Source organism: Mangifera indica, chromosome 19 (genome assembly GCF_011075055.1).
Source record: "Mangifera indica cultivar Alphonso chromosome 19, CATAS_Mindica_2.1, whole genome shotgun sequence".
Classification (NCBI taxonomy): Eukaryota; Viridiplantae; Streptophyta; class Magnoliopsida; order Sapindales; family Anacardiaceae; genus Mangifera; species Mangifera indica.
The window spans coordinates 10432686-10446607 of NC_058155.1; the positions used below are offsets into that span (position 1 = coordinate 10432686).

At 35.0% G+C, this 13922-nt stretch overlaps 1 protein-coding gene across 1 annotated transcript in view; it reads left to right on the plus strand.

Annotated features, from left to right (window-relative positions):
* LOC123203221 overlaps positions 1-13922 on the plus strand; it is a 41225-nt gene that overhangs the window by 21708 nt on the left and 5595 nt on the right. The window contains 19 exon segments of the mRNA XM_044619492.1: positions 2671-3366; positions 3487-3805; positions 3954-4112; positions 4199-4362; positions 4499-4679; positions 4772-5041; positions 5138-5344; positions 5784-5838; positions 6919-7049; positions 7167-7679; positions 7787-8611; positions 8684-8760; positions 10231-10472; positions 10475-10683; positions 10934-11020; positions 11649-11804; positions 11888-12072; positions 12426-12965; positions 13690-13867. Of these exon segments, the coding sequence (XP_044475427.1) occupies positions 2671-3366; positions 3487-3805; positions 3954-4112; positions 4199-4362; positions 4499-4679; positions 4772-5041; positions 5138-5344; positions 5784-5838; positions 6919-7049; positions 7167-7679; positions 7787-8611; positions 8684-8760; positions 10231-10472; positions 10475-10683; positions 10934-11020; positions 11649-11804; positions 11888-12072; positions 12426-12965; positions 13690-13867 (5194 nt within the window).

The following is a 13922-nucleotide window of genomic DNA, read 5'->3' on the forward strand; positions in this document are numbered from 1 at the left end:
TAGGAGTTTTGCTCCCTTTGAAGAGGAGTGTTTGGAAAATATGGTCGTGATTCAAAACATGTGACAACTTTAGAGACCAAAAAGTTATGTATAAATGGACAAAAACACTTATAGAGCATTAAGGCACGAGACACCTCTAGAAGGTGTCTATTCTTTCTGTCAGCCACACCATTTTATTATGGTGTGTTCACACCAGAACTTTGGTGGATAATAATATTTCTTATTAAATAGCTTCTTAAGATTGACTTGAAATATTCCCTACCATTCTTTGTCCTAAGTACTTGAATTTTAGTTTAAAATTGTGTCATAATCATAGCATGGAGGACTTGAAAAATCTGACATGTGTCAAATTTGTCCTTCATTAGGTATACCCGACATAGTCTTGTGTGGTCATCAATGAATGTGATGAACCACGTTGATCCAATAGGGTTAGGGACTCTAGATGGTTCACAAATATCATTATGTGCTAATTCAAATGGATATGAACTTTTATAGGATTGACAGGATAAGAGAACCAAGTATGTTAAGCAAATTGACAAATCTCACATTAAAAAAAAAAAATTATTTCTAAACAGTGTAGGAAACAATATGTGCAAATAAAAGAAGCTAAGGTGTCCTAATCTATGGTGCCACATTAAAATTTCCTGATTACTAATTAGAGGAACAAAATTACACATGGATGTTTGGCTTGTCTCGAAGTACTATAGTCTTTTTCATTCTTTAGCTTTGTCAGTCATCCTCCTCAAGTCTAGATCATGAGATTCACAACTAGAAGCAGAAAATTCAGCAATACAATTCAGTAATTTAGTCAATTTACTAATGGATACAAGATAGGTTAGGGACATGCAAAATTGAATGCAGGAAAAGGTCTTTTGAAATTTGAATAGTCCTTTCTCCTGGTACACTTGACATTGATCCATTAGCAATTTTAACTTTGAGATTTCTATAACATGGATTGTAATAAATAAACACCCGTGAGTTACTTGATATATAGTGAGAGACTCCTGAATCTATTACCCAAGATGTTTTTGACCCATAATGATCATGTAGGGTTGTATGGGCATTATTGGTTTGTGCAATAGAATAGGAACCACTGGCATTACAATTGGCTTGGCTGATTAGTTTATACAAATGGTATAGTTGTTCCTTCAAAAATGGCAGTGGTTTTGAGTTATTAAGGTGTGACAGTGGTATACTCTCTTCAACACCAGCATGAAACCCTTTCATTTCACTAAGTCTTCCCATCTTCCAGTTTTGTGGTCTCTCATGCAACTTTCAACAGGTTGCTCTGGTGTAGTTTGAATGTTTATAATGATTAGACCAAGCCTCACTCTCTCCTCCTACTTCTTTGATCATTAGTAGTATAGGTATTTGGCCCTTTAGACACTAGGGTAGAGGATTCTGATTCTGGAAGGATGCTTGAACCACTCACTTCGGCTTTGCTCTCTCCTTCCCTCAGCAAAAACTTCTCTAATTGACGGTAAAATTTCTTTACCTGAATCCTTCCCCCTAACTTCGTCTAGTTCCTTGTCTAACCCAACAAGGAATTCAAATACTCTTTCTTTCTCAATCATCTTGACAGCTTTCACATTAGTTTGTGGACAACTCCAATCTGCATCACAAAATAATACTAGCTCCTTTCATAATTTAGTTAGAATACCATAATACTGAGCTACTGACATAGCACCTTGTGTTGTTTATCTCAATTTTGGTTTCAACTCGAAAAGTTGAGTAGAATTACCTAGATTAGAGTAGGTATCCCATTTATCCTTTGTTGTCGGAAAGAAAAGGTACAACTGTCAAATATTTGTCTCCATTGAATTGATTAGCCAAGACATGATTGAACTATTTTTTGCTTCCCATTTTGGATTAGTTGGATCATTCTCAATAGGTGCCTTAGTTAAACCAGTTAAATAACCTATCTTTCTTCATCCTTGAACAATCAATTTCATTAATTGAGAGCATGGTAAATAGTTCATACCATTCAGTTTATGGAGTGTTATTTGAACTGCATTTTGATCAATACTAATTTGAACCATAGCCAAAGGTTGCTAAACCTCAATCTGATTGGAAAAAGCTTCAGACAGTGAAGGTACATCACTAGCAGCAGGATCAGTAGTAGGATCCTTAGGACTAGTCATCATGGCTGTTTTTACCATATCTTTATTTGAGACCAATTAGGAGACCTGACTTTTATAACATTAAAGCAGTGAAAGTGTACTGGTTTTTCCCTTTTTATTTTATTTATATATATTGTTACAATGCAAGCTTATATATAAAGTTCTCCTAGATAAATAATCACCAACTAGGATAAGTCTATATAAAATAATAATAATAAAATCTAAGATAAATTCTAGTTAATAAGATATATCTGAAATAGATATATGATATTATCTATGAAAATTCTAATCTGATAACTCAGAACTACTACAATCTTATTGGGATGTTATTGTTAAAATACACCCTTGTTATTATCGTGGATGTCTGTTTGCAATTTTATTTCCTTTAATGTTTTAAGTGAGATGCTGTATTTCTCTTCTGTAGACCCTTGTTACTGTTTTTTATTTTTTGGATACTTACAATGTATTTGTGGTATAAGTTAGAGACTACATGTTCTCTTTATTATTTGTTTGAGTTGCTTTATTTATTTGGATACTTGTAATATGTCAGGTCTATTCCTCCTTCACATGCAGTTATGGCAGTCAGTAATACATATGGACGTGTGCGTAAACCTATTGGTTTTAATTTCATTGGTTTGCTCTCTGGTGTTCTAGGAATCAAAGGTCATTTTGATGTTACTTGTGACTGTTCACTTTGGTTGCCTGTTGCACCATCTGGATACACTGCCATGGGCTGTGTAGCAAATATTGGAGACCAACCACCCCTGAATCACATTGTGTATTGTCTACGTTCTGACCTTATCACATCCACAGTATTTTCAGAATGCATATATAGTACCCCATCAAACCCTAGATTCACATATGGATTTACCCTCTGGCGCATAGACAATGTTCTTGGATCATTTTATGCACATTCTTCAACTGAATGCCCTTCCAAAGGCAATTGTTGTGACCTGAATCATCTTCTCCTGTGGAACTCAATTCATTCGCCTTTGCCTACTGAAGCGTCTGCATCAAGTCTAACTGATGATCATGAATGTGGGCATCAGCAAACAATTACTGATGCTGCAAATTCATCTGGTTGGGATGTTATTCGGTCAATTTCAAAAGCAACTAGTTACATGTCAACCCCTCATTTTGAAAGACTTTGGTGGGACAAAGGTAGTGAGATACGCAGGCCAGTCTCAATTTGGCGGCCTATAACACGTACTGGCTGTGCTATTCTGGGGGACTGCATAACTGAAGGGTCAGACCTTTTGTCCTATGGTGCTTTCAAAATTTCATTTTAGTTAGAATAGATTTATTTATCATTATCTTTTGAGCTATGTATTAATCAATGCATGGTATTGCCTTTTTGCATTTTCAGCTTAGAACCACCTAATCTGGGTATAATTTTTAAGGCCGGCAATCCTGAAATCTCTGCAAAGCCTGTGCAATTTACTAAAGTTGCCCATATTGTTGGGAGAGGATTTGATGAAGCTTTTTTCTGGTACCCAATTGCGCCTCCTGGTTATGCTTCTCTAGGATGTGTGGTCTCCAGAACAGATGAGACACCAAGCATTGATTTATTTTGCTGCCCAAGGATGGATATTGTTAACCAAGCTAATATACTAGATGTGCCCATTTCGAGATCTTCAAGCTCTAAGGCATCTCAGTGTTGGAGCATTTGGAAAGTTGAAAATCAGGTGAATCTGAATATTTATAGGATTTATAGTCTAAATTCACCAATTTGAGTTTGGGCTTTTATATTGTTTTGTGTGTTGTAAAGTTGTCAAAATTTTGAATGTTCACTTGCTTTGACAATTATCTTAATTTGGTCCTTCATGTCTATAGGCCTGTACTTTTCTTGCACGTTCTGATATGAAAAAACCATCAAGCCGACTGGCTTACACTATTTGTGATTCTGTGAAGCCAAAAACACGGGAAAATGTAACTGCTGAGGTGAAGCTGAGACGCTTCTCTCTAACTGTTCTGGATAGCTTGTGTGGAATGGTAGGAGTTTTCAATTAAGTTACTGCACTCTATTCCTTAATGTTTGCACAGTCGACTTTCTTACAATGGTTTTTGGACCCTTTCAGATGGCACCTTTATTTGACACAACAATCACCGATATAAGACTTGCAACACATGGTCAGGCAGAGGCAATGAATGCCGCATTGATTTGCTCAATTGCTACTTCAACCTTCAACACACAGTTAGAATCATGGGAGCCATTGATGGAGCCATTTGATGGAATATTCAAGTAAAATAATATATATGCTGTGTATATATTTCATAATTTGCTTTTAATGGAAATGGGTAAAAAAACGAAGATATAGCTGTTTTAACATATTTAATGCACTTTTATAAGTAATATTTTTTCCTTTTTTCTTTACAAGATTTGAAACATATGACACCACTGTACATCCACCTTCTAGTCTTGGGAAGAGAGTGCGTGTTGCTGCAACCACTATTCTTAATATAAATGTTAGTGCTGCAAATATAGACACTTTTTTGGAGACAATTCTTTCATGGAGAAGACAGCTAGAATTTGAACAGAAAACCATGAAATTACATGAGGTCAAATAGGCTTTCTTTTACTTGTCTGCATGTTGAGAAGTTCATTAGTTGATTTTCCATTCTAATGCTTTATTTGCTTACTGTTGTAGCAGGAGACTGGTAGTCATTTTATACATGGAGAGGATGCCACAGTCTCAGCTTTGGATGTCGATGATTTCAAGACTGTAATAGTAGAAAATAGACTTGGGTGTGATATTTATATCAAACAGGTTGAACAAGATCCAGATACAGTTGCCCAACTACATCATGGTGACTGTGCATCTGTCTGTATTCCACCTCCGAGGTTTTCAGACAGGTTAAACACTGCGGATGAATCTAGGGAGGCACACTGTTATATTGGTCTACAGATTATTGAGGCCAAGGTTGTACTGTGGTCAAAAATCATTTACTACAATTAAACTCATTAGTATTGATACTGTGACCTTATAATCAGTAGCTAACTTGCTGTATTTTTGCAGGGTTTACCCATAATTGATGATGGTAATAGTCATAAATTCTTCTGTGCTTTGCGCCTGGTTGTTGATAATCAGGTGTCAGACCAGCAAAAGCTTTTCCCTCAGAGTGCAAGGACAAAATGTGTGAAGCCTATAGTTTCAGAATTCAATGGTCTAGTTGAAGGCACAGCTAAGTGGAATGAGCTTTTCATATTTGAAGTTCCTCAGAAGGTGTGCTTTCTTTTGCATCTCTTATTTCCTTAATGTGCTTAAAAAGGCAGTATTTGTAGGAGTATTGATTCAGTTGACATAGTTTGAAAGACAGAAAAGTTAGTTTGTATGTTTCTGAACTGCCTTATTACTCATTTATTAATATAATATCACCATATGGCAATGAACTGCCATCAATATTAATTTGCTAAATAACATGAATACTAAAATAATGATTCATCGGAGGAGTCTAAATATACTACAATAAAAATCTGACAAGTTGAGCTTATATTTCCATTTCTTGGGCTTACCTTTGAAGCTTATATGTGTAGGTTCTAAATATTATTCGTCTCCAGATATTTTTTTTGTCTGCATGTCTAAATTTTTGTCCCTCTATTAGCATCATGGATTTTTTGGAGTTTTAAACAATTATGGGATATTTGAATTTTGGCTGTTGCAGGGTCTGGCTAAGTTAGAAGTGGAGGTGACAAACCTTGCAGCAAAAGCTGGGAAAGGTATTAGTTAGTGGCATGCTCCATCTTAGGGGTTGTTTGGTTTCGGGGATTTAAAGATTACTTTAGTAATCTATCTTTTATTATTTACATTACTTTGTTTGGTTTGTCAGTAATAAAAGATTACGGTAATTTTCTATTATCAATGCTGATGTGATAGGTAATATAGGTGGTAATTTAATTACCACATTCATCTTCGGTATTAAAAGATTATCAAGATAATCTTGATTTTATTATAATTATATTATTATTTATTAATTTTTTGAGACAAAAATAAATTTATTTTTAATTGATATAACAAATAATATAAAAATTATTTAAAAATAATTATATTCAAGAACATTTAAGTAAAATAATTTATTAATATTCTTTTATTGCCTTTAATTAAATACAATAATTATTTATACATATTTTTTTTTACCAAATTTTATTAAACATAATAATAATTTATATCCAATAATATTTTAAGTAATCTATCTTTAAGGTAGTTTATCTATTTTGGTAATAAAGCATTACCCAAACCAAACGCTCTTTTAGAGTTTTTTGTCTTCTTCTCATAGATTTTTCTATTATAATTTTGACTACCCTTCTCTCTTAAATGGCTGATTTATGTCTTTTTGCAGAGAGCTATTAATTTGATATAGACTTATTTAATTATTCTTCTTGTGCTTAATGTCAAACACCATTCAAGGTCAAATTTGTGTGCTTTTTACCTTTTAATTTTAATTTTATGTAATGATGTGATAAGGTTTTGATCCATGTGAAAGGATTGATTGAGAAAAGTAGATCAAGATTATCTAGATATATTTCCTAAGCCACATCGAAAGAATATTGCAACTGAGAGGAAAATCAGTTGACGTCAAATAACTTTTACTCGGATTAGTTTGACTTGAATTGGATGATGTTGAGCGGTACTTACTGCTGGTTATGTATTCATCTATGATTTTCTGCTCTCAGGCTGTTAAACACAAAACAGCATTGATTTTCAATAGGGTTCCTGATTTTCTTTGTGGCTTTTTCCTTCTGAAATTATGATTCATGAATTGGTTTTTTGTTGAGGCAATTTTATTATTGATGGTACAGGTGAAGTTGTTGGTGCTCTCTCCTTTCCTGTTGGACATGGCACTAATTTGTTAAAAAAGGTAGGGTCAGCAAGGATGCTGAATCAAGCATACGATGTTCAGGATATTTTATCTTACTCACTGAGGAGAAGGGTGAGCTCTTTAAATTCCTGTCAACTATGGATGTTAATTGTAATCGATCATGCAATCTTTTTTCTTCTATTTTTTGACTTTATTGTAATTTTTTTTAAATATTGTTCTTTTTCACAGGTTCAGCCCAATAATGATGAAGACATGCAGGAAAATGGACGTTTGTTTGTTTCCAAGATGCATTTTGAGAGGAATACAATAGCAAGCTTGCATGGGGATGTCAGTACTGAGAGTCATATGGATGGAGAAGTAGGCTTTTGGGTTGGTCTCCACCCTGATGATGCTATGAAGAGCATTCGGTCATTGCTTCCATTGTCAGTAGTTCCTAAATCATTTGATAATGAGTTCTTTGCTATTGAAGCTATAATGAAGAATGGAAAGAAACATGCAATTTTCAGGGGGCTTGTCACTGTTGTAAATGATTCAGAATTCAGATTGGGGATATCTGTATGTCATATTTCATTTGTTAATGATAAGAATGAATCTGTGAGAACAAGCAGTGGTAACGTAATTGTGGAAGAGATCTTTGAAAATCAATATTTGCAACCAAATTCTGGCTGGGGTGATAAGAGGCCTGGCTCTTATAATAATGGTCCAGGACGTTGGTGCACCAACTTCTCATATTCATCAGATGTGAGTCTATTTATGAAATGATGCTTTCTTTTCTTGTAGGAAGTTTTACTGCTTTCTTTATATTCAATGGTTTGCGTATGCTTAAGTCGTCTTGCTTTCTTTGGAAGGAATTTTTTGAACCTTCCCTTCCCCATGGATGGCGGTGGACATCAGCATGGACTGTTGCTAAATCCCAGTTTGTTGATGATGATGGCTGGGCATATGGGCCTGACCACGAAAGTCTAAAGTGGCCTCCAACCTCTTCCAAGTCACGTATGAAATCATCTCATGATGTTATGCGGCGAAGGTGTTGGATCCGTACCAGACAACTAGTCACTGATCAAGGTGGAAGTAACATGGAGGGTGATCTTATTATCTTAACTCCTGGATCTTCTGCTGCTTTACCATGGAGATTTACATTTAAGGGTTCGGACCAGTGTTTACAAATTCTTCCTATTGTTGATAATGAGCCTTCATATGCATGGGGTCGTGTTGTTGCTATTGGTTCCAACTTTTCATTTGGAAAGGACCAGGCTTTAGTGGATCAAGTTTCACTCTACAGACAAAGTAAATTGAAACAAGGAAACAAATTCTCTAATCTCACATTCACGTTGAACCAACTTGAGAAGAAGGATTTACTTTTTTGTTGTTCTCCTGGTACTGGAAGTAAACTTATTTGGCTAAGTGTGAGTGCAGATGCATCTGTTCTTCACACTGAACTGAATACTCCAGTATATGATTGGAGAATATCTATTAACTCTCCTTTGAAGCTGGATAACCGGCTTCCATGTCCAGCTGAATTTACAGTCTGGGAAAAAACAAAAGAAGGGCATAACATTGAAAGACAGCATGGAATAATCTCTTCGCGGAGGAAAGCACATATATATTCAGCAGATGTCCAGAGACCTCTATATCTTACATTGTTTGTTCAGGGTGGTTGGGTCCTTGAAAAGGTGATAATCCATTTTAAAATTGTATGTACTCATATGTTGAGTCGTAAATTTATTAACCTTTTCTTGCTGCAGGACCCTGTTCTTGTTTTGGATCTTTCTTCAAATGTAAACATATCATCATTCTGGATGTTCCATCAGCAAGGTAAAAGGTGAGACTGAATGCAATTTTCCTTTTTTCAAGTGAAAGAGAACTCTATTGAGTTCCTCAGAGGTTTGGTTTAAGATGAAGGCATATCCACTGGTTTTTAATCATTAAAAACCTTTTAGTAGATGTATTAGTGTCATAAATGCTTTGAAGTCTTAGGAAATTTATCAGAAACCTCCATCCAGGAAGATCATTGTTAATTTTTCATATCTCATTGGTCCTGATAATCTGGAAAAACCTCAGAGTTAAATAGAACTCAGTGTCTGATATCATGTTCTTTTTCATGTAAAAGTGATTCTTGGCCTTGCTTTAGAGTTGCTCAATTACACAAAATTACACAGCGCCAAAGTTAGGAAGTGTTCAGAATCTAGCTGAATGCTTAAATCATCACAAAGGCTGTATTTAGGGCTGAATTCGAACCGAGCCAGGCTTGGACGAGCCCGAAACGAGTTGGCCCTAGCTGAGCTCGGTCAAGCTCGAGCTCGAGTTACTCGCCTGATTTTTTAATTAAAAATTTTAATACAAAACGACGTCGTTTTGACTAATATGTATTAAAACGACGTCGTTTTAATAACGAAAAACGAGTCGAGCCGAGTTCGAGCTTGGCTTTCACGAGCTCGTCGAGCTCGAGCTCAACTATATGCGAGCTCCGCTCAGCTTAAATCCAACCCTAACTGTAGTAATACCACACCTTCTGTCACTTATAAACAAATAAGAGATTTTGTTTTTTGCATAGATGTAATTTCAAGTTACTTTTTAAGTTCTAATTACAAATATTAATTGTAAATCTGAACAAAAATTAGACTTGAACTCATTAAATTGTTTTGACTATCATATTCATTTTCCTTTTTAGTTTTTATATATAATTCAATCAAGGAGCACTCCTCCTAGTTTGATGGCATAAAAAATCCAATAAATTCCAATGTTGTAAAGAAGCACTCTTGATGGTCATCCAAGGATCATATGATGTCCTAATTTTCATATTTATGCAATCATAATTGATTTGATTCTTAAAGAAAGAAATATTGAGAAGGGGAATCCATAAAATGATATATCTTTTTGTATGTCTTTTATGTGATGTTTTCATTTTTGCGTTGCTTTTTGTCAACCAAAATTTTGTTTGTGTTAAAGTTCAAACACAATTGTTGAGCCCCTATTTATTAATTTAAACTTTTAGTAAAATGATTAAATAGTTTGGCATGAAAGCCAAATTAACTGAGTGGTCTTGTGTTTAAATGCTTCCACTGCATTAATTTGTTATTAAAATTTGGGTTTTTAATTGTCACTCATGCTCTGTGTGGGCCTCTGGTTTGTATTAGATCTGTGTACTTTGCTAGTGAGGATAAGTTTAAAGATTTTTCTTGTAAATGTAAACTTTTAGGTTAAATGATTACTTTACACCTACCTGTAATTTTTTTCACGAATATATTTTGGGTTTCAATTATATGATCCTCATTATGAGTCTGTTATGCAGGAGATTGCGTGTAAATATTGAAAGTGACATGGGGGGATCCACTGTTGCACCCAAAACCATAAGGTTCTTTGTTCCATATTGGATTTCTAACAATTCGTCTCTTCCTTTGGCATACCGAGTTGTGGAAATTGAATCTTCTGACAATGCAGAGATGGATTCTAAGTCACTATCTAGAACTGTTAAGTCAGCAAAAACAACTTTGAAAAATCCTACATACTCAATTGATAGGAGACACTCTGGCTCTAAAGAAACATTCAAGTAGTTGAAGTAATTGAGGACACTAGTCCAGTGCCTAGCATGCTTTCTCCACAAGACTCTGCAGGTCGCAGTGGTGTTATGCTGTTTCCTTCTCAGAAAGATTCATATGTATCCTCGAGGGTGGGCATTGCTGTTGCTATTCGCAGCTCTGAAATTTACAGTCCTGGGATTTCTCTTCTTGAGTTGGAAAAGAAGGTGATTGCCAGCTTATTTTCTCTATTTTTTCCTTCCACTTCCTCTCTCCCTCTCTGACTCTAAGCCTTCTGCGGGGTTAGAAGGGAACTGAGGCTGTTGATTCTTTTCTTCTCTCTCTCTCTCTCTCTCTCTCTCTCTCTCTCTCTCTCTCTCTCTATATATATATATATATATATATATATATATATATATATATATATTATTTTTATTTATATTCTTTTTTTTATGTGCTGCTTTAACTTATCTTCAGGAGCGAGTTGATGTCACAGCATTCAGTTCTGATGGATCTTATTACAAACTTTCAGCTAGATTGAAAATGACCAAAGATAGAACTAAGGTTGAGTGTCTCATTATGTTTCTAAATTTATAACATATATATATATATATATATATATATATATATATATATATATATATATTTTAGCATAGAGTATTATGACTGTATCCTTCATCAACAATCGATGTATTATTCTCTCTCTCTGTTTTAATCATCAGAAGAGAGAGTCATAATTTCAGTTATGTTTTTGTTTCTTGTCTTGGATATACATTCGGTTTATGCATCACCCTGGCCATCTGATAGGATTGGAAAGTTTGTTTACTGATTGTCCTTGCCAGCCTCCAGTTTGAGGTCATGTTTGGAGAAGAATGGAATGATTTAGACTAGGAGTTTCTGACCATTTCATGAACCACAAGGCTGAGTTAGAAATTTTCTGTGGAACAATTTTTGCACTGCCAACTCCACACACACCACTAAAAGATTTCTTCAATATAATTTTTTTACTCGTCCAAGGAGATAAAAAGTTAATATTGGCTGTAGAAAGTCCATATTGTGTAATGCATATGATCTTCATTTGCATTAACGAATGACATATAAATATATGTTATTAGAAGCAATAATAATATTTTAATATTTGCAGATAGGTCATTTGATCACTAATTAACAACTACAACTGGTTGATGTTCAGGTTGTTCATTTTCAGCCACAGACCTTATTTATTAACAGGGTTGGTCTTAGTCTCTGCCTGCAACAGTGTGATTCTCAGTTTGTGGAATGGATTCATCCTACTGATCCTCCAAAGCCCTTTAGATGGCATTGTTCTGCCAAAGTTGAGTTGTTGAAGGTCTAGCATTGTTCTCTCTTGATTTGATTTCCTTAAAATATGATAGTTATGTTCAACTTGATGTAATTAATGTTAAATTTCAGTTGCGGGTCGACGGATATAAATGGAGCACACCTTTCAGTGTTAGTAATGAAGGTGCTATGCGCATTTCTTTAAAATCAGATACTGGAAGCAATCAATTGCAGCTTAGGGTTGCAGTTAGAGGTGGAACAAAGAGCTCTCGCTATGAAGTTATTTTTCGTTTGAATTCCTTTTCAAGCCCTTACAGGTTATACTTAAAGCCGAATATGTTTAAGTTTTTCATGTCTCTTTCTCTTCTGCAGGGGACTTTGCATGTTTTTACTATTTTGTTTTTGGTTGTGTGTGTATATTTATCATTATTATTAATGTTGCATCCAAGCATTTATTTCTTGTTTTAAGTAAAAGTATAGTGTTTCATTTGTAATCGATGAGTTTAGATTTTTAAGGTACATTTATTTCTATTGTGCAGTAGTTAGCTCTCTTTCCTTTTGTTTTGTGTAATATTTAGTTCTGTTTCTTTTTTGTTTTGAATATTATATGCCTGTTTTCTTTTTCCCTCTTTTTTTTTTTTTTATATTAATGGCAACATTTGACAAACAGGATTGAAAATTGTTCCATGTTTCTACCCATTCATATTCGGCAAGCTGATGGTACCAGTGATTCATGGCAGTTTCTTCTTCCTAACACTGCTGCTGCTTTTCTCTGGGAAGACCTTGGTAGACGACGTTTGCTGGAACTTCTGGTTGATGGAGCTGACCCATCAAAGTCAGAAAAGTATGATATTGATGAGATTTGCGATCACGAGCCCATTATGGGAACTGGTGGCCCTGATGCAGCTCTACGTGTTACCATTCTGAAAGAAGAGAGGACACATATTGTTAAGATCACTGATTGGATGCCAGAAAATGAAGCAGCAGCAATCATGAGAAAAAGAATCCAATCACCACTGCCTCAGATTCCTGGAAATGAATCTCAAAATCAAGAGTCACTATCCTCCTCAGATGGTGAATTTCATGTTGTTGTTGAGCTGGTTGAGCTTGGAATATCCATTGTGGACCATACTCCTGAAGAGATATTATACCTGTCAGTACAGAATGTTCTTCTAGCTTATTCAACTGGCTTGGGGTCTGGATTTAGCAGGTAGGATTTTCTTCTTCAATACTCCTATCTGTAGGCTTATTAGTCTGACATTAGGAACATATTAAGTGCTTCTTCTTAACTGAAGCACTGAGTGCAAGAGTAATCTAAAGAGAAGTGTTGATTTAAATGTGGCCTAAAGATATGATCAGGTGCCCCCTCTAATTGTATTGCTCTGATTTTGTATATGGATTTTTAGTAAATCCATCTGAATGGATCTATTTCTGAAGCACTGGCTGTTAAGATGCCAAATGGTTAAATGTTGAACTCATGGTATTTTATCAATTGAGGGATGCAGCACTAGTTTCGTTTGGCGGCCCATTCAATTTGGAATGGAGTCCCGGTGTAGCTATAGAATGCATTGGGAAATATGTCACTGATTCCATGCCTGTGTTTGTATGTATAAAGTCTATTATGTTGGTAAATTATCAATAGCGATATAAATGTGTTTCTTATTAAGAAGAAATACCAATAGAAATATGTTGGTGCAGTTACTGTTTATGCAATAGAAGGTAAGTTATTGAAAGAATAATGGTTTCTGAGTGAAGAAATTGTGATATGGCATTAACCACTGCTGTGCAGCCAATCGGCAGGTTATCCATGAATTTGTTCCTTAATTGGATTAGTACCTAACTTCTAGATACTAGAGCATTTTGTAAGTTTTATCTTCCTTTGGCAAAGATTTGAAAATTGAATTAACCGATTTCCATTTTGTTTTATGTAACAGGTTCAAACTGAGAACGAAAACTATACAACTGGATAACCAATTACCATTGACTCTGATGCCAGTTCTTTTGCAGCCGCAAAGAGCTCTGGATGAGACTGATTACATATATAAAGTTTCCTTTAGTCAGCAGACAAATGGATCTTTAGACTTATGTGTCTATCCATATATTGGTTTTTACGTGAGCTTCTTTATTGTCTTAATCGAATAGCATAATGGTTATGATTTAATTTTCC